Here is a 24,974-nt window from a genome sequence, read left to right as displayed (position 1 = left end):
ATATGCAGCACATGAAGGAGCAAGGTAAAAACCCACCAGACCAAACAAATGAACAGGAAATAGGCAGTCTACCTGAAAAAGAATTCAGAGTAATGACAGTAAAGATGATTCAAAATCTTGGAAATAGAATGGAGAAAATACAAGAAGAATAGGTAAATTGGACTCATCAAAATGAAAAACTTTTGTTTCAAAGAACACCATCAAGGAAGTAAGAAGATGATCCTCAGAATGGAAGAAAATATTTTCAAATCATATACTTGATAAAGAACTTGTATTCAGAATACGTAAATAACTCTTATAACTCAATAATAAAAAAAAATCCAATTTTATAAAAGGGCAAAGGATTTGAATTGACATGTCTTTAACAAAGATATACAAATAGCCAATAAGCACATGAAAAGATGCTCAATGTCATAAGTAATTAGAAAAATACAAATCACAGCCACAGTGAGATATCATTTTACCCTCACTAGATGGCTAAAATAAAAAAGAGAGATAATAAAAAGTGTTAGCAAAACTCAAAACATACATATGTCCTTACAAAAACTTGTATATAAATGTTCATGGCAGCATTATTCATAATAGTTAAAAAGTAAAAACAACCCAATGTCTGTCAACTGATGAATGGATAAGTAAAACGTGGTATATACATATGATAAAATATTATTCATCAGTAAAAAATGAAACAAAACAAAAACGAAGTACTGGTACATGCTACGACATGGATGAAGCTTGAAGACACTATGCTAAGTGAAAAAACTCAGACATAAAAGGCCATATATTGTATGATTCCATTTATATGAAATGTCCAGAATAGGCAAATCCATAGAGACAGAAAGTGGATTACTGGTTGCTAGGAGCTGAGGAAAGTGGGGAATGGGGATTGACTGCTAATGGGTACAGGGTTTCTTTTGAGAATGAGGAAAATGTTCTCGAATTAGATAGTGGTGATGATTGCATGGTCTTGTGAATTATACGTTAAAGGGGTGAATTTTATGTTATGTGAATTATGTCAATAACAACTAAAAAATTTGGAAAAGAAAGAGAATATATTTTGTGTTACCTTTTGTGAAAAAAAGAAGGGCAAATGTATCTGGTTACTTTTGCAAAAAGAAATACAGGAAGGATAAAACAGAAAACAATGGAATCATTTATCCACAAAGGGTAGGGGTGGAGGAACAGGATATTTTCTGCGGTTGATTCTAGCTTGTCAATATTATAGAGTCACATACAATGGAAAAATTATCAGCAAACCACTGAAAATTAAGAGACCCAGTAAGAATTTGATCATATGTCAGTTTGTATTAGGAAAGAAGGAAGGGAAGGGAAGAGGGAAGGAAAGAAGGTAAAAAGATAGGGAAAAAATGGTCAAAAAAGGGAGAAAGACAAGGAGGGAAAAGGGGAGGATGGGAAGAAGGAAAGGAGGGAGGAGTGGAGGAAGGAGGAGGGAGGGAAAGGGGGAGGGAGGAAAGAATGGGGCAGCCTGACAGTAGCTGGCGGTAGCGGTAGCACGCCTCAGGCTTCTCTATCTTACAGGCTGACCTTGACATCAGCATGACGGGCCCCTCAGGGAGTGTGATAGAAGGACGCCTGCTGGACAGCCACCATTAAAGCATTTTTCTGGGTAGCTTGGCATGCAAGGGTCACTTGCATATTTTCCACTCCCGGATGGAACAAGAGCTAAAGGAAGAAATGTGAAAGTAATTAGGAATTTCCCTCATAACAGAAAGGTGAAGTTGAGGGTGGGGATCACCACTTACTTAACATGTAAATGTGTGGATCAAACTGCTGGATACGTTGAGATCCTTGCTCCTCAGCCACAAGCCTGAATTTGGTCTGTCCATAAGCAGTGTTTCATCCCATGAAGGCAGGCTCCAGGCCTAATTGCTCTGTATCTGGACAGCATCAGGTTTCCCCAGTTATCAGAAAAGGATGAGTAGGCTCTGATTAACTAGCAAATATATGCTCAAAGGTAGGCTTTTGTAAAACTGCCAAGATTAGATTAGTGTTTAAAACATACACACACAAATACAAACCTGCACATACACATATAGAAGCAAAGAAGTCCATCTGAGTGACAGAGAAATGCAAATCAAAACTGCAATGAGGTATCACCTCACACCAGTAAGAATGGCCATCATCAAAAAATCTACAAACAATAAATGCTGGAGAGGGTGTGGAGGAAAGGGAACCCTCTTGCACTGTTGGTGGGAATGTAAATTGATACAGCCACTATGGAGAACAGTATGGAGGTTCCTTAAAGAACTACAAATAGAATTACCATATGACCCAGCAATCCCACTGCTGGGCATATACCCTGAGAAAACCATAATTCAAAAAGACACATGCACCCCAATATTCATTGCAGCACTATTTACAACAGCCAGGTCATGGAAGCAACCTAAATGCCCATCGACAGATGAATGGATAAAGGAGATGTGGTACATATATACAAAGGAATATTACTCAGCCATAAAAAGGAACGAAACTGGGTCATTTGTAGAGACATGGATGGATCTAGAGACTATCATACAGAGTGAAGTAAGTCAGAGAAAAACAAATATCGTATATTAACGCATATATGTGGAACCTAGAAAAATGGTACAGATGAACCGGTCTGCAGGGCAGAAATAGAGACACAGATGTAGAAAACAAATGTATGGACACCAAGGGGGAAAAGTGGCAGGGGTGGTGGTGGGATGAATTGGGAGATTGGGATTGACATATATAAACTAATATGTATAAAACAGATAACTAATAAAAACCTGTTGTATAAAAAATAAATAAAATAACATTCAAACAAAAAAAAAAGAAGGGAAAAGAAAAACATTGACATCATGGCAGATAGATTATAAGGGAGAGAATTTAGAATGCAATTGCATTTGCATGGCCAGCGGTGATAGAAATTAGTTTTTACTGGCCACTCATTCTACTGTTACATTATTTTTACTTTGACCCTCTCAAGGCTCACCTATCTACACGGTCACTGTCCTCCAGCAGAGAGATAATAAAGACAGGAGGTGGATGGACCACCTTGTCTTCGTGTGATGCAAATTCAAAGTGAACAGGCCTCAGATACAAATGGAACTCTTCAAAACCCATCTCACATGCCAAGTCCTTATAAGACTAAAAGGGGAAAAAAAAAAGCCAAGAACATTTGCTATTATTTTCCCCTAAAAGGAAAGTAAGTGGTAAGAAAACCAAACCATCTGAATAAGCACAAAAGCAAAAGTCAAAACAAAAGTAAGCCAAGTCCGGTATGAAGTGAATGAGTCACAAGGGTTTTGAGTCTGCCCTAAGCTCTGACAGTTAAAGATAGTAGTTAAGGTGGGAGGAGATATGCTTGGGCACTTCCTCAACTCTCATTTCCTACAAGTTGGCTTCTGTCTTCAGAGCCCTCCTGAGGTCACCAATATTGCCCTCAATAGGAGGTTCACCATTTTTTCTCAGAGCTCCTCATGGTTGGCCTGTCTCCTCCCTGAGGAACATTTTTGTTCTCCTGGATCCAGGATCTCCATGCTTCTGCCTCTTGACTACTCTCTCTCAGTCTTCACTGGCTTCTCCTCTTTTTGGTTGTTGAAATAGCCCTCCTCTACCACCCATGCCATGTCACTGACCTTGTTGGAGACACTGCAGGACCCCATGCGGGTCACCCGGATGGCTCATAAGGGCAGTGGCACCAGTCGCATGTGCACAGCCCCTGCTAGACGTTCCCCTGGGCTGTTGATGACACGGTTGTGGCTCTGGCGGACCACAAAGAGCTGCACCCACCCCATGCCAGGGCACTGGCTGAGCAGCCAAGCACTGCTGCCCCCATCCCGCCACCATTGCTGCCGCTACATTCCGGCTTCTCCTCTTTATTTTCAACACCTGTTTCCTGGTGTTCTAAACCTAATCCTCTTCTCACCTTCTCCATGCCCTCCTTAGGGAGTCTGTCATCCAACTCCAGGCCCTAACCATCACCCCCTTGTGTAAGAACCTGTGACCCCCACCTCTGTCCTGCTTCAACTCTGAGCTCTACTCTCACGTGTCCATGGCTTGCAGCCAGGATCCATTCAGATGTCACTCTGGCATTTCAGGCTTCTGTGTCTAGAATGCCTTCCCTTCCTCTCTTACCCCCATTCTAACACACTTCTTCATCTTGAGAATTTGGTACATTAAGGCTGAGTTCAAATGGCACCTGTATTAGTTTGCTAGGCTGCTGTGAAACAGTACCATAAGCTGGGGGGCTTAAACAACAGAAATTTGTCTCAGTTCTGGAGGACAGAAGTCCAAGGTCAGTGTTGCAGGGTTGGTTCCTTCTGAGGGTTTTGAGTGAAGGAGCTGTTCTAGGCCTTTCTCGGCTAATAGATGGCTATCTTGTCCTTATGGTTTCACACAGTATTCCTTCTGGGAATGTCTGTGTCCAAACTACCACTTCTTATAAGGACACCAGTTATATTAGATAAGAGCCTACTCTGATAACTTCATTTTAACTTGACTACCTCTGTAAAGATCCTATCTCCAAATAAGGTCACATTCTGGGGTACTAGGGGTTAGAGCTTGAACATATGAATTTTGGAGTTACACAATCATCCCTAGGCCCTTTTCTATGGAACTTTCTCTGATTCACTTAGAAAGAGTGAAATACACTATTTCCTGTGCTCCCATAGTATTTTGTTCATATGACTAAAATATCATACTAAACTTTATTAGGGGGAACTTTTACATTGTGAACTCCCTGAGAACAAGGATCAGAAATTATGAGGAGGTAGTATCATAGCAGTTAATAATATCTGGGCTCATGGTTTGAATTCTGCTTCTACTACTTTCTAGTTATTTGATCTTAGGCAAATTACTTAATTTTTCTGAGCCTTTACCTTCCTGCTGGTAACATGTTTGTAAGCTATCATATCATAATATATCATAAGGACATCATAAAGCTATCATATCAAAAGAGTATTCTGAGGAGTACATGAACTAATACATGTAAAGTCCCCAGTACAGACCCTGGCCACACTAGGCCCTAGACAGTGGTTGATGGTTGATGATTGGACTCTTTGCGTCTTCAGGGCCTCTCATGGGGACAGAACACAACAGAACTCATACACGTTTGCAACAAATCTTCAAGTTCCATATTTTTCCAGTTTGGGGAACATGTTCACTTAAATGTCTTACCATCATCTCACGCTCATACCTAAAACCTAACTCACTAAGTGTTCTCTCCCCCTGCCTGCTGAACCTTCCATACCTCTGCCAGACCTGGATGCTGTCACTGACTCATTCTTTCCTTTCTTTAGGCCCTCCATTGCTTCTGCTCTGCTATTCAACTTCATTATATTTGAGAGCAAATACAATCAGTATTCACTGAGTGCCCAGTGAGGGTCAGGCTTCATACCCCTGATAGGATACTAGGGAGCTTACACTAGCAGGAAAACCAACAAACCAATATTAAGCATCTAATTAAAAGGCAATGGCTGAATGAAAAGGAAGCCCGGGTGCTCGGAGGAGAACCCAGCCTAGCTGAGTGGTCAGAGAGGCATGTGGGGAGGCCTGAGTGAGAGGATAAACAATGGAGGGAGGGAGAAAGGGAGGTCATCACTTCAGCCATTTAGAAAGCTCACTCTGGCTATTCTTGGGGCAGAGATGGGGCAAGGCTTGCAGGTAGGGGGACCCGTAGTCTGTTATCCTCCATCTGGATCCTCAGTCCCCCTACTGACCATGCTAAGTGTACACTCCCCAGACTCATCTCTATCAGCCTATGCCAGAGGGTCAAGAGTTCCAAAAGTTTGGAAAATGTCTGTAGGAGCATCATATGAGAATCTTGGCCTTGGTTCTGTCCTACGTCTGCTGCAGACTTGAATGCAAGCAGGCCTATCTCCCCCACGAGGAAGAGATCGCCCATCACTTAAGCTGAAAACAGCTGAAAGAAAACAGAATACTTTTTAAAACACACACACACACACACACACAAAGAAATTTGACATATTAAGAAAAATACATCAGCAGCACAGACTTTGGATCCAGAGTTCCTGGGCTCAAGTCCTAGCTCTGACACTTATAAGCTGTGAGATTTGGGGCAATTTATTCAATTTAGCTGTCTCTCAGTTTCCTCACCTGCAAAGTGGGGATAAGGACAATAACAGCACCTAATAGGAACTGATAGATCAAAACTGTATCATTGGGTTGTTGAGAGGGTTAAGTGAGTTAATATATGCAAAAGTGCTTGGTACAGAGTATTTGCTATTACCATTATCATAAATGTTTTAAGCCAAAATAAAGAGAGAAATGACAAAGATGACCTAAATAGAAATAGAAGTATCTGATATATTTCAAGTATTTTAGTGGCCAATAATAATAATATTAATAATTTCTTATAAACTCTAATTGAAGTTTTAAAAATTTCAAGTATTTTCATGTATATTAACTCATTTTTATTTTCACAAGATACCCATGACTTAGGCATCACAGATACTATTATTTCCATTTTACCAGTGAGGGGTCTGAAGCAACACTGAAATTTTCTAAGGTCATACAACAGTACCAAGAATAAACTTAGGTTTCCTAGTTCCAAGCTGTAGTTTTTTTTTTTTTTTTGCGGTACGCGGGCCTCTCACTGTTGTGGCCTCTCCCGTTGCGGAGCACAGGCTCTGGACGCGCAGGCTCAGCGGCCATGGTTCACAGGCCCAGCCGCTCCGCGGCATGTGGGATTTTCCTGGACCAGGGCACGAACCCGTGTCCCCTGCATTGGCAGGCGGACTCCCAACCACTGCGCCACCAGGGAAGCCTGAAAGTTCCTTCATCTTAATAGCAAGTACCCACCCAGAGTAAGGTCAAATTAGAAACCCAGGCTCAACTGTGATAGCCTTAATAGAAAAAGAAAAAATTAAAATCCAATTACAAACACCATGTAAATCACTGGGCCACAGTTTGAACCACAGAGCATTAGAGCTGGAAGGGGCTTTAGTGATCACTGAGTTCACTTCTACCCTCCTCCCCTCAAATACACAAACATAATGTTAAAAAATAGGAAAGTAAGGCTCAGAGTCACACAGCAAGTTAATGCAGGACTGAACTTGAGTCCAAGTCACTGACTCCTCACTCAGTGCTGTCTCTCCTCTACCAGATCTCAGCTCAGGACAAAAGAGTACATTTTAGGAAGAATCTTAGAAAGAAAAAAATTTAATTAAAAAGATATTTTAAAAATATAAATAATAAACCAGAAAATATTTTCCCCATATCTAGTACATCTCCCTTTAAATTATAACTGTAGCAGCATTCTGATAAACTAGAAACTTTGAAAATGAAAACTAGAAACTTTTTCAAAAATGAAAAAAAAATAGAAATAAAAATGTTGTCAAGCCCTAGGACTATGATCTGTCCCTGGCCAGATAGAGGGGAATAGAGCCAAACATAAAAACAAAGCTAAGTAGTAACATCTGGGAGGAAACATTCTCTTTGCCAAGGACCCACCTACCCCTTTCAGAGAACCTACGTCTTTCTGGAGCTGTGCGCTGTACCAGGACTTGGGCTTGGCTGGAGTGAGCCACACATCCAGGGCCAGCTGCAGCATGTGTCTCTCTAGCAAGGTGAGGGCAATGGCTGATGTGGGCCTGCAGGTGTGGCAGGCCTCCCTGAGGAGGTGCTCAAGGGCTCTGGGGATACGCAAAGCCAGGCCCAGGGAAGGGTGGAACTCCAGCAGGTAAATGTTTGTCAAAGCTGGGCTTAATGAAGAGAAACAATTAACGACGATTTTACACAGTGAAGAACTTAATGTTTCTACAGGTATTTGGATTTTATATTTTTCGAGACCAATAAAACACTTATAATCCAGGGCATTATAAAAAATTGGAAGCTCAATGGGGTCTCAGAGGCTGTCCAGGGAGCCAATCAAGTTACACAACGTGCTTTTTGCTTTAATGTGAACCTTTTTAAAACTAGAAGACATAGTTTACTCTAAAAGCCAAAAAGAATAAGATTCATTGTAAGTCAAATCATTATGCTGTACACCTTAAATGTATACAGTGCTGTATATCAATTATATCTCAATAAAATTGAAAAAAGGGATTCTAAAATTGTATATGGCAAACCTGTCAACATTTCAGTAATCAATATTTAGCCAAATATTTGAAAACAAAATAATATAAAAGTATCTAAATATTAAACAAATACTTTCCATGACTATTTCTATTTTTCACCCGATTCTTTATCCATTTTTTCCCCCAAAATGATAATGGATGAAGACGATTTTTAAGTTCTGTACACAACTGCTGGAATCATTCATGTTTGCCATAAAAATGTTATATTTTATGAATGAATGAGGCCAGAGATAATAAAACACTTTTCTGTGGGTTATTGCTTTGGAAATAAAGGATATAGCACCAGTCAAGTCAAGGGCCTTTCTATATCTAAATACTTCTTAAACCCATGCAAATGGGATTCTTCTTACTCCTAGATCTTAGAAAATACAAACCTAAGCCTGGAAAGGAATCTCATCAAGTAAATATCATTTGCTTTTGAGACACTCTGACAGGTTTTAGTATCCATATAGTCCTAGCATGTTCTGTCAAAAACCACTTCCTGAACAGTAGAAGTGGTCTCAAACTTACTATAGTTAAAAAATCAGTCCTGTGAAAGGTCTTTGGAGAAAATGCAGTCTTGTGCCTGGAGCTCCCAGGGTTCTTTCTCAAGAGAAAGAAAGAAAAGGTTAGAACCTCAGCTATGAAATCCCATGGCACCCTACCCATGGGATGCCTGTCCATGAAATGATGGACCAAGATGACGTCACAGCCCATTGTGGCAATCTCTTACTGCAAGTCTGCCTGTACTGCTAGACTATACACTTCACAGGAGCATAGGGCCATGCCTGCATTGTTCATTCTGTGTCCTCAGCTCCTAGCACACTGCCTGGTACATGTAGATGCTCAAAAATATTTGATGAATGTTGAAAGGAGCTGGACAATTTCTCCGCCCATTTGGAGCAACAGAGAGGTTGTGATCTTGGGTTACACAGACCAACTTGGAGCCTGTCACCAGCTTCTTGGTTCCTCTGTACCCCTGAAGCCTGGAAAGGAATGGTGAGGGGGAATCATACCACATATCGAGGGGGTGACTTCATGTACTCTCTCTGAGTGATCTCAGGAAATTTAATCTGCTCCTTAAAGGGGTGGAGGTGATATCACAAGATAAGCCTGCAGAAACCTTTTTGTTGACACTTGCTAGAATAAGGAAATTCCTTTTTGAGAAATTTAAAGCACATCTGTGTTTCATATATGTTGGCTTGTGTGGCACCTCTGATAAATCCTATGACAGCATTTCAAGAGCAACCGGGGTTTTTTAGGACTCCTCAAGGGAATGAAGATTCTGCACCCAGTGGCATAAGTTTAAATTCTAGCCTCCTATTCTTTATTTACAAAGTAAATAGATATTGAGTATGCCAAGGGATCCCTCTTCTGTGACTTTTATATTTACTTCTCTCAGCTCCAAATACTTGAGAGGTGCTTTGTAGAATAGTATTAGGCTTAACATCATACCCTTAAATTATCCAGAAATTAAATGTAAAATGTCTAAAGACAACACCAACTTACCAGCTATTGTTGACGGAAAGGAGTTATTTGCAAATTATGTTAAGGGGAAGTCCAAATGTATTGCTAGCATCTGGATGGCCTTCACGCCAAAGCCTCTGGACATACTCCCACTGACACTCTATCTAGAAATATCACATAAAAGTTAAAATTAGAAAAGTCAAACTTTCCCATTGATGTGAGTTATGAGCCTTGGCATGATAAGAACAGAACATCAGCCCTTTGCATCTCTTCATTATTTGACTAATTTTCACCCAGACATGGGTTTTAAGGATTCACTCACACAGAGACATGCTTGTCTTTAGTCTGAGCCGAGGGTCAGCCAGGGAAAGCAAAGGCAACCAGCTTCAGGCGATCTTAAGAGGCACAAGAAAACTTCTTTCTGTCAAATAATTGACTACAAGGAAAAAATTCTAAGCAGGCCTAAGGTAACTGTACTGCAACAATCGTTATCTCCTAGCCTTTCCCCAGAGGACACAGACTGTGATCATTTCCTGTAGTGTCCTAGAAATAATTGCAACCTTTTAAAAAATAAATATAATTTTACACTGTAATGTCTTACAAGGGGGTAGGTTTCATCCTTCTTTCACTATAAACTCTCTGACTGAATGAAAACAGGTTGTCAATTCTTTGGTATCGTTAAATGCAATTAGGATTGGAAACCTCCCTTTAAGATTGTAGTCATGCTTGGAATTCAACAATGCAAATAAGCTTACAAATAAACATCGTGTACGTGCTGCCCTAGAAAACCCAGATTCTGGACTGGGACTGAAAGGAAAACATGATTTTCAGTTCTGGCCTGTGTTTTTCATCCTCTTCTCACATGGAATCTTCTAAAACCCAAATATACTCACGTAAGGATGCCCCTCACCAGCTGCAGGTGAAGCCTCAGGCAGGTGCATTCCTCTCGGTAGGCCTTAATGAAGTAAGGGTAGCTGAGATCAAACCTTGGGCACCTGTGTATGACGTCAGTGATCACTTGTGCTAAGGCAAACCTCTCCTCTGGGTCCAGCACATGCTGGTAGGCTTCAGAGTAATTGCCAAGAAGTTTCAAATAAGGTTGACAGTCAGGGAACAGGGCCCAGCAGAGAGAGGTGAGCCTCCACCCATTCCATGCTTTGGAAAGACCCCCACCATCAGCAGGAAAGGGACAGCTCTGAACCTCTGGTTACCAGGCCAGGGTGGGCAGCTGCCGCACCAGTGCAACACAGACCAAGCTAGGGAGGGTGAGGGACAAAGCACTCGTTTCACCGCTGTCCCCTCTTCCTCTGCTCTCCACAAATAAAGGGGGGTAATATAATGAATAATATAACATCTAATAATTATAAGCTCCAATGAGACAGTGCATTCAATGTCACTTCATCAAATCCATTTATCTCCAACACCTTTTTCCACAGACCCACTCTCCCTCCCCCATTTTACTCTATCACCAAAGGTGAGCAGGTGGCCTCCACCCCTCTTCTACATCCTCAGTCCCATTTATGACCCTTTTGCTTTAACAGTTTGCAGAAGTTTCACCTATGTAGAAATGGTGGGGGAGGGGGTTAGAGTGGCAAGCTGAGGATGAAAGTGCCCTCTAGCTATAAAGGCATTTATCCCAGATCAGACTTCACTAGGAAAGACCTATGTACAGAACTCTCAAGAGCATCGAGGAAGCTTCTGTTTTAGTGGAGTTCACAAGTCTTTTCTAAAAACCGAAGGAAGCTTCCATGCACTAACCGTTGAAGAGGGTTCTTAGTGTGGGAATTCAGAAAGAGATGCTCTCTATTTTGTTTTTACATTTGTTTATGCACTTAAGGAATTTCTGTTCTCTGTGTAAATTCTATTTGTATGTAATCAGTCATGGTGCTAATCAGAAAAAGCTCTTCAGGGATCACCGGGGCTGGAATCCCAAACAGGGACCTAAGGGCCAATATGTAAGTAGTTCTGAACAATGTAATCACTGTCCTAGGGTTGTTTTAAAACTTTCATAGGAGGGAGGGTGGGAGGGAGGGAGACGCAAGAGGGAAGAGATATGGGAACATATGTATATGTATAACTGATTCACTTTGTTATAAAGCAGAAACTAACACACCATTGTAAAGCAATTATACTCCAATAAAGATGTTAAAAAAAAAAAAACTTTCATAGGCCTTAGACTCACTTACTTTTGGAGACCCTGACCCACATTATATCAAATACATTAAAACACGTCCCAATCAATTTTTTTCTGTAAAAATGTTAAATGATATTTATAATTTTGCTTTTCAAATTATTTGGCTATGAGCAATACATTTCATTAATGATTGGCTATGATTTCTGGGTAGTATGTACTTGAGAATTCTTATGAAGTGAGAAAATCTGATCTATAAATTGTTTTCAAATGTAATGAGATGTTTACAAGTGCTTAAAGTTTTAACATTTTATGGACATGTCAGTTAAGCATTTATTGATAACTGTTTTGTATTTTCTTTTTGGATTTCCGAGTAATGCATGTTTTTTTTTCCTCTCAGATCTCACATATTTTCAATGGTCCCTGAAAAGCTCTTAGATCCTAAACACCACGTCTATATTACCTGATGGATAAATCAACTCTAACTGAAAGCTTCTGAACTTTTACTCCCAATGGTCTCACAACAGAACAGATCCCTTTCCTCTGCTAATCTAATCCAACTTCCCCCCAAGAGTTTCAGCTCAACATGTCCCTCCCCAGTCTTCTCTGACCCACTCCTCTAATGGAGGTTTCACGCTTCTGAAAGGCCTCAGCTCTCACCAAAGACACAGGTGTGCCCAGTGTGTGCATTTAATTGACAGCAAGGAGTGGATTGTTGAGCCTGCAATTTCTACCCACCCGACAACCTAGCACACACTGAGATGCATTAGAGAAAGAGCATTTTTTGTTTCCTTGGGTGTTGGTCTTCCTGGTAGTTTGAGGCCAGGAAGCCAGCCCACTTCTTAACAAACTACGGAATTTCCTAAAAGGAGATAAAGAGCCCCTTTCATTGTGTGGAGCCCACAGCTAAGAATGCAAGACCAGAAAGAATTGAGAGGGTGTAAGCACTACTTGAATATAGGTGGCAACAGCGCAGCGGGGAGTAAAGGAACCAAGTGGCAGGAAAAGCCAGGAGTGTCTCCATCTTGGCAATAACAACTCCTGAAGCTCCCAAGGAGGTAATCACTTGAGAATCAATAGCAGACTAGGAATCAAATACTGCCTCAGTAATAGAAGTCCAGTGTCTGAGGGCTTCAATGCTAAGGCTCAAGCAGGGAGAGCCTGGGGCACTTTATTTAGCATCCAGTTTTGCAGGATGCCCTTTGGGAAACATTGGTTCAAGGGGCCTTGGGTCAACCTCAGTATAAAAAGGATAACACCAGAAGAGGCTAAAAGCTTAGGACACAGAATGTGCTCCACAGGTTAAAAACTCACACAGCTCAGAGTGTGAAATGAAGGTGCAGCTCCCTTGCCTTTAAGTGAACCCCAGGGAAAATGAAGCAAGCAGGGTGATCTCAATGACCTTATCCCATCCACAGGGCTCTACTCTAGAATAGCATTCAGTTATTAAATAGCAGAAGACAAAGCAGAAACGAAGGAGTGATGGGGTAAGAAGGGTGCCACTCAATAGCCTAGGGGAAGATTAGAAAAGAAACAATAACTTCCCTAAATCATTCTGGACGAATTTAAACCTCTTTGGCTGGGCCAGGGCAATCCCAGGAGCTGGTTTATAGTATTTGTATTGCCTTGACCTGTTTTTGTACAATAAGCCCTATTGTTTGGTTATTTGGCAGGGGAAGTTTGTGGTAAGGGTTCTTGCTGGTGATTCCAATCTGGTGATACCAGGTTGCAGAGGCTGGTGCTAAATTGCCACTGTCACTTTGTTGTTGGTAGGATTACCAGATTTAACAAATAAAAATACAGGTCATCTAGTTAAATTTGAATTGCTGACAAACAACCAATACTTTTTCAGTATGTCCCCAATATTGTCATATTTTACCTGGCAACCCTAGCTGTTGAGAAGGAAAATGTGGCTCTTTTTAAATTGACAAGGCTTTTTCAAGCTTTGCCCTCCACCTTGAAAAGCTCTCAGATGGTCCTTTGCATAATTTTATTATGAATTCTTTCTCAGTAGGGGTAGGACTGTGATCTTTCTGCCTCACAGTTGCTATTTATTATCTGTTTGCTAACAGGCCCATTTCCATTTAAACTCTGGGCTGGTATTTGTCTAAGAAGTCTTCCTAGCCTGTCAAATGTCACCTGTGTATGTCAAGGGCCAACTCTCAGGCAAAGTAATAGGTGGTGCACACTGACGGTAGGCATCAAATATTGGAGAAAATAGAAAAGTGAATAATCTCAAACTGTACTGTGTTTATATTTTTTACCTCAGCCTTTTTTTTATTTCTTGGACTTAAAATACTTTTAAAAACAGTATTTTAGGTCAAATGAAAGTGCAAAACAGAAAATCAGTGTCAGACACATCTTATCACAGAATTTTTGGCCTTTTTTTAGTGCTCTAAACACTAATTCAAATTACCCTGAAAATGTGTCCTCTGGTGGCTGTGGAGAGAATTTGCAGTTGGTATAAATGTCAGGAACTGGCACAGCTGATGCCCAGCTTCTGAGTCTCTTAATCCACCCAAATTCACACCAGCTCTATTTTTATGAGCCTTTTACATAATATGGCTACTTTAAGGATTTAAGACAAGCCAATGTGTTTGAACAGTTCTTGACTTTAGTGATTCCAATATAGTTAACAAAAAACAGCTGAGGACACTTGGCAGTAGAATCAGTACTGGGGGAAATCAGTTGTACTTTAGATAAAAATCTGGTTTATCCATTAAAAGTAGGCCCTTTCAACAATTCCTGATTTAGAAAGCCACATTTTCCAGTTTTGGGCACTGATAGCTCAGTTTCTATAGGGAACACATTCTTGGGGTAGAAAGGAGGGAGATATTTTCAATGATTGTTTTAAGTTAAAATAATTTCACATACCACAGAAGAAACCAGTGGACAGCCCTGGTAGCTTAGCACAGAATGAACCCTGGGCCAAAGTAAGAAGAAATTTGTTTTTTATTACTCTCTGTCTTTCTATTCTTCTCTGCCATTGAGTCCTGCCTGGGGCCTCCATAAAAGGCCTAGAAGAACTGAAAGTGGAGGTGGGGAGAGTACAGAAAAGGGGAGCTGCTTAAAACTCATGTCTGGCCCAATAAACTTGTCGAGTTTGAGGATTCTGTATTACTTTACGTTTAATGCAGCCTCTCCAGTTTCTACACTGAGTCTAAATCTGCCATTTACTCAGCTGATCACAGTAAGGTTCTGTTTGGCAGATCAAGTTTGCAGATGCAAACTCTAGAAGCCAGTTGTCTTTGAAAAGAGGAACAATTTTCAAGGCCAAGGCTTGCACCCTTTAAGTCCAGCCAGTTGTTTTCAAAAGTGGGTGACCTACATCTCCATGAGTAGATGAAATGGTAAACCCTCTACTCTACTAGAAAAACAATTCAAAGAAAACATTTCCACTTCCTCATCCTCCGACCACATCACAATGCACTGTAACTGGCTTCCATCTCTGCTACGCTTTTGAGAGAGTCCTACAAAGCTGGCAATGACCGCCTGATGGCTGACCCCACTGTCTGGCTTTTAGGACTCACCTTTCTTGATGTTTCACGTCCACACAGGAAACCATCCTCTCCTAATTAAAATGTTTTTTTCCTGTGGGCTTTCCTAACACTATCCCTTTCTTTTTTTCTTCAGTCTCTTTGGCTCCTCCTTCTTGTTCCTCTCATGGATTCTTGTTCCATGACCTTCCCGTTAAATGTAAGTGTTCCCAGGAACCCATTTCAGGCATCTCTGGCTTTTCCTAGTCATTTCGATTCATTACTATGGTTCAACTTCCACATTCATACTTCAGCTCATACCTGCTCCTGAGCTTCAAACCTACAGCTCCCGCAAAACATTCACACCTGGGTTTTAGCAAACTCTCCTCACATACCTGTGTCCTAGACTCAATGCTACCTTCCCCTCTAAAGAGGCTCCTCCTCTTTCATTCTGTTTCAGTTAACAGCCTCCTCCCTGAGCCCAAGGAAGTCATTTTAATTCCACCCTCATTCTCTCACTCCAACATCCAGTCTTCAAATCCTATTATTTCCATTCTGGAAATCCTTGCCCAACTGCTCTCACCCAACCACATGTGGCATACCCTTCTAAAGGCCATAATAAGGTCAGTCAGTTTGTCTGTGTTTAGCAAAGTGAGGCTTGCCCCTGACAGGACAATGAACATGAATGGAATCATCATTCGTTGTCGATAAAAGCATACATATTATAAAAGGGCCTGAATTATACAGCCCTCTAACAAATTTCCCTTAAGATAAAGTCATATCCTTCACATTTTATCTTTTGTAACAAAGAACCAAAACATAAAATTTATTACTCACATCCTTACAACTAGCTAAGGTTATTTAAATAATTATTCATTTTATTGGGAACTGCTCTAAAAGACCCACTGGGTTTAAAAAAATATATTGGGGTTTATAAGAATGTTCAATAGATGTTTTGTTTTCTAGTTAAAAATACCTGGCGCTTGTTTTTTAGAAGAGTTGCTTCCCAAGTCCACATGTCATACAGCACAGCAAATCTGTCCATACCTGCATGGGCCCATCCCCAGTCCTGGTCAACATTTGACTCGCTGCCCTCTTTGTGACCTGGTAGAGAAATGGATGAAAATGACCAGAGACAGGTCTCTCTATGAAGCTATTCCTAGTAGAAATGGACCCCTCAGATTGTCAGCTCCCTCTCAGGAAGGAAAACACTGAATGGGTAACTGGGATTCCTGAGAATCGGTTAAAGAGCCATGGGCAAGACCAGGTGCTAAGTTCATACTTGCTGACTTTTAAATCAACAGAGGTTTTTGTTTTTACTTCTAGTTTTAAAAGACTAATTTTAGAAATATAACCAAAATTCAGTTAACATAAAATATTTACTAAAATGTCTGCAAACCTGTAATTTAAAGGCAAAACACACATTTCTCCTTCGGTAAAAACAGGTCCCTGGTGGTTTAACAACAAACCCAGTTTAACCTGCTGTATCAATGGATGCCAGCCAAGTCAAAAATTTTCAGGGAAATTTCTAAGATATTCCTTAATTATGTTAATTACTAACTTAAATCAATAAGTGTAATCATTGCCATTATTCAGCTAAAATATTTTCCCACTATAGTACTGTAAGTTTTCACTGTCGACATCAATTATTGCTTAAAATTTTAAGTGGTCTATTTCAGAATAAAATATTCAAAAGTAAGAGATTTTCAGGTTTAATAATTATCAAGTATATGGTGCATACTTGAACAAGAGAAAGGCTTTGGTCAGGAATTTCTATAGCAGCAGTTGGAAAATCATTTTACAATGGATGACCGTATACTCACTAGCTCAGCGAGAGATGCTCATGTGACTAAGTATTTCAATCAAAGTAAGTTCTTAAGAGATGGAAATAGTCGAATCGTAGTGTAAACTAACATCAGCAAAAGTGATGCATTAGAATGTAGGATGACCAGTAGAGATAAAAGCTAAGAGCTGAAATTAAATGCCCTGGAATGTTGGATGCCAGCACTGCGTCCCATGATTCAGATCCCAAATGGTCTGCGGCAAAGACAGAACAAAGAATTCAATCTAATACTAAATTAATTCTGTCTGGGATCTGAAAGGTTAATTGTCAAACATTCTTAGAGCAGCCTTTTATAAGAATATGAACATGAATTATCCTTAATTAAAGTCTACATATATTACAAAATAGCACAAACTCTTGCTAAATTTCCCTCCAGGTGTTGCAATGTGTCTAGAAACTCTATAAGTTCTTTCCAAATGCAATGCTAATGCAGTCATATTATTCCAATAGGAATATTCTTACCTCATCTACTTCTAAAACTGGATAAATTTGAGTGATGCCAAAAGGAAGAGAGAATACAGATTACGGGTTATTTGATTACCCTGACTAATGATTTCTCCCTCTGGGGCTTGTCTGGCATTTTCCTACCCAGGGCTTTTTGCATCCTGGTGGTTTTCTGTTAGGAACTCAGGAATATCTCTGCTTCTAACCACAGTTTCCCCAAGGTCAATCAGTTTTTTGTCACTTAGAAAAAAAATCATTAATTTCCCTCAGGGCCCTGCACCCAGTGGTGGGTAAGGCAGAAATGCCACTGGGCAACAAGTAGAGTCTAAACAACAGTAAGAACTATAACCAAGTTACAGTCTCCAACAAATGGGGGACCTGAGCTGGAAACAAAACTGTATCTTTTCTAAAATGGTGTGTGTTGAGGAGGTGTATGTGCTTATTGAATTTTCAGATACTATTGTATATGCCTATATATTTTGAGGTGGGAGGTGTTAAATAGAGCCCTTAGTGGTTTTTGTCTGTTTGGCTGGTTGACTTTAAAAAATCTGACTTCTGACCTTTAATAATTAGGAGCTTCCTTTGACTAGGAGTTCCAAAAGTGAACATATTGTTTTTTATGAAATGATAGGCATCGGTGGAAAACAGAAATGATGCTGAGAAAATTACATGTAACATACAAAAATTAAACAGTTTGCTTAGATTTATAAGCTAGCATGTCAGCTTCTGTTGGCATTTAGCTCCTATAGCCTGTTATGCAAAATGAGCTCTCCTCTGAGGAAAAGAGGGACAACTTAATGAGGTATGTTTTATCCACTTTGCTGGAAAAGACCTTTCTTTCCCTGTGTTCTTGTACAGGGGAATTTTCGGAGATTTTAAAGAAATGGCTACCGGATTGAGTTCTGAAGCTGATGGAAAGCAGTAACAGTGTCAGGATGCCGACTGTAATGCCATCATCTACTTAAATGGTCTTTTTATCCACTTCCCCCACCCCCAAGTCATGGTTCAAGCCCTTTATATAGACATACATATTTCTTTCCTTTCCCTCCCTGACTTCCTGTGTCTGAAATGTACACTTATGTCCACAGGAGATGAACTGTGAAGATGAGATGGCCAAACTACCTCACATAGGGTTATGGCTCAGTCACTATAATATTTCCTTTTTATTTTCATTTCTTCCACAGCCATGTGGAAGACCTTCCTTCTAAGGTTTTTGTGGTGTAGAGAGTTGATCCTTCAATATTATTCTTGGAGGAGTGGCAAGAAAGGGTGGCAATAATTACCTGTTTGACTAAGGTATAATCTGATCTTTGGGATGATTCATGTTTTTAAGCCTGCAAATTAACTGATGCCAAAATAACTATTTGAGTATAGTAACTACAGGAAAATTGGTGCCCATCATTAATTCTTTTCACTCTATTGATTTCTGCCATCATTTGTTAGTAAAAAGTTTAGGCCTTTTGGCAATGTAGACAATACTTCTCTGGCTAGCCTGCCTTTTTCTAAATCATCTTTTCATTAATTTCAAATAATAAATAGTACTACTACTACTACTACTACTACTACTATAACCCAGTCTAAGAACTCATCCAACTTCGTTGGGTGACTGACCCAATCCTTTGGCTACAATCTTTTAAAACGAAAATAAAAAATATCTTCTAGTCTCCACCTCACCTGCAGAGTGATACTTTATCATAGCTATTTTATCATAGCTATTTTTTCTGCACTTGAACAGCATGATATACTTTGCAAAGCACTTTCATTTATATTGTCTGGCTGTGACCTCACAACCATTCTGTTACGAACAGAACATTTCTTTTGTTCAACAAACATTTACTAGATACCTACTATGTGGAAGATATATATACAACTCCCTACTTCCTTTTGCCACCTGAACATCTATTAAGAATGGCAGAGTTTCAATGCCCTTAACCAAGATCCTGATCTTCCCAATAAACCTGCTCCAACCACATCTTAGATGATGGCAACACCAAACTTACAGATACTCAGGCCAAAACTTTGGAATCAACCTTGACTTCTCTCTTTCTCTCATATTCTACATCCTAACTGCCTGGAAATCATAGCGGCTGTACCTTCAAAATATATCCAGAACTTGACCATTTCTCATCATGCTGTCTTCCCAGATGCATTGTCTCTAGTTTGATCAATGTAATAGCCTCCTAACGAATCTCTGCTTAGCCCTTCAGTCTATTCCCAATACAGCAGCACAAGTGTTAAAATGTAAGTTAAATCACATCACTGTCTGGCTCAAAACTCTCCAAGGGCTTCCCTTCTCACTCAAAGTCCTCAAAATGATCCATAAGGCTCTACATAACCTGTTCCACTCTTCCAATCTCTCTAACCTCATTTCCTAACAATTTCCCCCTCATTCACTCTAGCTGCACTAAGCTCTTTGCTGTTCCTGCTGGACACGGTTCTGCCTCAGAGCCTTGGCATTGGCTCTCTCCTCTGCCTGGCACTCTTCTCTCAGTCAGTCACATGGTTTGCTTCCTGATTTCCTTCAGGTCTTTACTCAGATAGTACCTTCTCAGTAAGGCCTTCCCTGATCACCCTACTTACACCTGGCAATATCCCATCACCAACTCTCTATCCCCTTTTCCTTCTTAATTTTTCTCCACAGCTTCTACCACCATCTTCACCAGTCCACAAAGCCTAGGTTATTCTGTGATAAACAACCCCAAAGCTCAGTAGCCAATACTTAAAATTAATTTATCACTCAGGCGGAGCCCACTGCAGGACTAGTTGCTTTCTAGGCCTCTCTCTTCTAGCAGTGACCCAGGGATCCAGGATGTTTCTATTTTGTGGCTTGACATGCTGGAGCGTCATGGATTGGCTCTTACATGCTTTGGACTGGAAGTGACACATCTCATTTCTGCTCACAGCCCTCTGGCGCCTCCCAACTGCAAGGGCCTAGGATGTCTGGAGAAGCTTTGGTGCCAAACCATTAGGCATTCTATATATGTTTCTTACTTATTTAATGTCTTTTTCCATTAAATAGTTCCATGATGGCAAGGATTTGTGACAGTTTGGTTTACTGCTGTATCCCTAGTGCCTAGTATATTTATTGGTCAGAACATTTGTGGGGTGAATGAATGGGGGGATGAATGAATGACAGGCTCACAGCCTGTGGGAGTAGATAAGCCAACAGTTTTAGAATGAGTCAAGCGCTGTAATGTAGGTAGACAAGTCATAGGGAGAAGCACTCAGCTCTGCAGAGAGATGTAAGAAAGACTTCTCAGAGAGGTAATGTTTGGATGGACTTGAATAGAGCAGGCCTTTATCAAGGAAAGAGGAGGTGAGGGACAGAAGGGTCATTATGCACAAGACCCAGAGGCATGAACAGCTCTGCCCATTCAGAGGAAGGCCAGGCCCAGCTCTGTAAGAATGAAGGTATAGGGACAGTGGGGGGAAATGAGGTCTGAAAGGTTGGCAGGGGCCAGCTTGCACCCAGCCTTGTAAACTTCACCAAGGAGCCTGAACTTTATCTTGTGAGAAACAGAAAATTCATAAAGACTTCAAGCAAGGGAATAAATGTGATTATGTTTGGGCAAAGATCTGGAGAAATTTATAAAACAATGAGGAGTGCCATTTTCTTATTTAAAATTCTGTTCCTCACCAACCTTGGAATTAGTCCCACATCCTGAGGAGAGCCTAGCCTTTCATGGTCCGCTTTTTTCTGCAGCCTCATCTCCCACTACTTGCTCACAACAGTCTCTGCTACCGGCATGTCAAGTCCAGGCAGATCCTGAACACACTATGAGGTGTCAGGCCTATGTGTCTGAAGAGACATGCTCAAGGTCAAACAGCCAGGAGAAGCCTGCTGCCTCTCATTCTGGGGCCCTTTCTACCCTGCCACATGCTTAAAGTAGGCACATGGCAAAGTGTCCATGACAGGTTGTAGGGGCTTTCCTTTTCTGGTATTATCACTGAGCAAACACATGGCCCCAGACTTTCTTCATGGGATCAAACACACTGGGCCCAGGGAAGAGGGTCTCCATCTCAGGGGCTTCTTCGATGTTAGCTCCCCTGGCTGGTAAGCCCAGTGATCTTGCTCCCAGTAGCCTCAGCCCTGGCCTGGTGAGATCAACCCAACAAATTAGCATCTGTTCCTTCCATCTTCTACATGGGAAAGAATCACATAGTTATTCTGGACATTCTAGATTAAATGCTGACATGGCCACATACATGGAGTGCAGTAAACCACATGGTCCTATTAAAGACCCTGAAAGAGGCCACTTCCTTGAGTTTCTCACACTGAAGTAGTAGCTGCTGGCAGCTTCTTAAGGGTGATGTTATTCCTATCATTTATGAGAGCATAGGAAAGAAAAACTGTATTATCCTTGAGAAGCTCCTCCTACAATTAATGGGACAGGATAGGATTTGTCTCCCCTCTCCTCCTTCATTTTCACCCCACCCCATCACAGAACAAACAAACTGGGAGATGGGCTCAGTGGTAAGACAGATCTTTTTTTAATCTACAGCTGTGATATAAGACAGGCTGGATATTAGCAACAGAAATATGTGTTTGTTTTATGGGTGTGTTTGTTTCCAAAGTGTCTTAATCCTCCTCTCCAGCTCCACTGTGGAACATACTAACTGGACTTGACAAACCATGAACTAGGATCAAGGGAAGAGGGCAGAGGGGTAAAAAGGGAAGTCTGTGTATGGTGAGGAGATGGGAGGGGGGGAATCGTTAGGGAAGGAGACCAAAAAGAGGAGTCTCCCAGATACTGAGTGAAAGTTGGACTCGAGGTGACTAGGTAGGAAAAATAAGGAAATGTTTTCTAATATCTAGAGCTGAACTGTTCAATACAGTAGGCTCTAATCACATGTGGCTATGGAGCACTTGAAACGTGGCTTGTCTGAATTGAGATGTGCTGTACATATAAGATACACACTAGATTTTGAAGATTTAGTATGAAAAAATATGTATCTCATCAATGATTTCTTTATATTGATTACATGTTAGAATGATGATATTTTGGATACATTGGGTTAAATAGATTACATTATTAAAATTAATTTCATGTTTCTTTATACTTTTTATAATGTGGCTACTAGAAATTTTTAAATTATACCTGTGGTTTGTGTTATATTTCTACTGGACAGCACTGCTGCAGACTGCATATTAACAATATTTGATAATAAGATTTCATACCCTTATAAGACATGACAATCATAAGTCAGGGGTCATACAAGCTTAAAATATGACTTATTTAGCAGCTAAATAGATTTTATTTTTCACATTTGTCAAGTTAGTATCTTTTAAGAAGTTAAAATCCATATTAAACCCCACCTTCAGGAATAAACCTTCTAGAGACTGAGATGAAAATATTGCAAGAGTGTCTACAACATTTCAAGAAAATGTATGCATTTTCAACTTTAGTCCCAAAGAAAGGGATTTAATATGAATTTTTTAGACTATAGAAAAACATATTCAAGAGATAGTAAAAGCACCAAGGGACAAGTAGGTTTTGGGAGGGATAGATTTCTCCCTGTTCCAAATTTTTTTCTACATTTGTTTTTTTTTTTTTTTTTTTTTTTGTGGTACGCGGGCCTCTCACTGCTGTGGCCTCCCCCGTTGCGGAGCACAGGCTCCGGACGCGCAGGCCCAGCGGCCATGGCCCACAGGCCCAGCCACTCCGCGGCACGTGGGATCCTCCCGGACCGGGGCACGAACCCGCGTCCCCTGCATCAGCAGGCGGACCCTCAACCACTGTGCCACCAGGGAAGCCCTCTACATTTGTTTTTTAACCTATTTTTTAAATTGGGGTTTAGAGAACAGGAAGGAGGCAAAAAAAAAAAAAAGCACCTCTAGCAATGTCAAGGAGGGTCTTAACAAGAGTTTCTCTGTAAGGACATGTGGTTCTCAGGATAACAGAAAGGGCCCCTCTTGCTCTGTTCACTATCAAGTGGACAAACCAGCAGCTGAAATGCCTTCCTTCCTTCCTATTGTGGTTTCCAGGGCTGAGTGTTCCCTGTCCATGTCCTGCTCTCAAGTGGACACTGCCTTTTATTGTGGGTTAAAAAGTCATTTCCCTTTTCACCACAATTTTTCAGAAAAGCTATTTCCCTAGAAACTCCCACCTGTTACTTCATCATGTTAACTGATTCCAGGTGTTAAGAAGAAGGTGGCTTGGGAGATGAGATAATCATGGAAGAAAAAATTGTAGCAGATTCCTCACCTTGTGCTCGGCAGATGTCCCATGGGCACAGTGGTGAGCGCTTAGGCCTTGCGAGGTGCCCAAGCCTCCTTTTGCCACATTTACCCAGAAACTATCTTCTGAGGTGGGGACCAGACTCCCTGCAACCAAGGTAAGGCCTGAAGTGTTGATCGTCAGTGTTCGCTCAACAGGTCTAAAACAGTTCAGAATTCCTAAGCAGATGCGCTGAAACAGAGAAAGAACAGGGTCATGACCCTGCCTTTGCTGGCCCACCCTACAGAGTGAAACTCACTGGGGCCCCAGAAGTTGGCAGGTCAACCCTACTGCTGGAAAAGGAACACACCACCCCACAAAAGGCCTGGTTTCATGGAAGAATCAGAACAAAGAACAAAGTGTAAAAATGCATTACTACCAGAGTAGCAGGAAAGCCCCCTTTCCAGACAACCAAGCAATTCAGATACATGCAGGGCCATCCACATACCTGCAGCTCCCTGATCCTCAGGTGGCGCAGGTACAGAAAGGACAAGTAGGTCCCCCTCATCAGGACAGGATCTCTATCAATGGGCCCAGTCCCGTCATCCAAGCCCAGCAGTTGTAGGGCCACTGCATAACTGTACTTTTAGCAGGCAGGAAAGACAGAACAAATGCCTTTCTCCTCAAAGTGGTTCAAAAAATTCACGTATACCATACTGAAGTCATTTTATTTAACTTCACAATAGCCACTTTTTAAAAATGCACTGGAAGGAAGATAATGGCTCTATATGTATAAATTCAAAAAGAAATTTCTCTTAGCAATCACTCTCATTAAAAATTCAGTCCTAGGGTGAAACATTAGTTATCTGGTCTGCTGTAACACTCTTGCTTTTATTTCAGCTTCAAATATTTTTGAGTTAATATGTAACCTACATATTAATCAGTCACTCAATTTTCTCCACAGTGTTTATTCCATTTCCTTGAGTCACCAATAAATGATTTAATTTTACCCTGTCTCTTTCTTCTGCTTGACAGGTTCATCAGCACACTGGCTAAGGCTTATTTGTGCTGGGTCATTTTCATCTCGCTCCACTGAAAGATCATCTTCCTTCATGTTTTCATTCTAGCAAAAAAGTAGTATTAGTTGAATTACATGAACATTCACAATATTATTAACAAAATCAAAGTTGGGTCATCACAAAATTAAATCTCATGATCCAAGGCACATTTAGATGAACAAGTAGAACAGCATTATGATCCATTTCAACCTGACCTATGAAAATCTGGATTTCTACAATAAATTAGAGGTCGCTGTTTTTACTATGATTCATCTTATGAAAAGTGGACACACATATTTGTAGATGTTTGGAACCCTGAACCTCTCTAATCTAGTCTTGT

At 40.8% G+C, this 24,974-nt stretch overlaps 1 protein-coding gene across 1 annotated transcript; it reads right to left on the bottom strand.

Annotated features, from left to right (window-relative positions):
- Nucleotides 1-1,530: 1,530 nt before the first annotated feature.
- Nucleotides 1,531-24,690, bottom strand: LOC114895885. The gene is given in 12 exon segments (XM_029223528.1): nucleotides 1,531-1,680; nucleotides 2,980-3,126; nucleotides 5,696-5,902; nucleotides 7,475-7,703; nucleotides 9,567-9,688; nucleotides 10,161-10,167; nucleotides 10,418-10,613; nucleotides 16,110-16,235; nucleotides 22,518-22,560; nucleotides 23,625-23,828; nucleotides 24,085-24,214; nucleotides 24,587-24,690. Coding segments are annotated over 12 exon segments (1,665 nt in total).
- Between the last annotated feature and the right edge of the window lie 284 nt (nucleotides 24,691-24,974).

Source organism: Monodon monoceros, unplaced genomic scaffold, assembly GCF_005190385.1.
Source record: "Monodon monoceros isolate NGI ecotype Baffin Bay Population unplaced genomic scaffold, NGI_Narwhal_1 Super_Scaffold_15, whole genome shotgun sequence".
Classification (NCBI taxonomy): domain Eukaryota; kingdom Metazoa; phylum Chordata; class Mammalia; order Artiodactyla; family Monodontidae; genus Monodon; species Monodon monoceros.
This window is presented reverse-complemented; position numbering and strand designations above follow the sequence as displayed.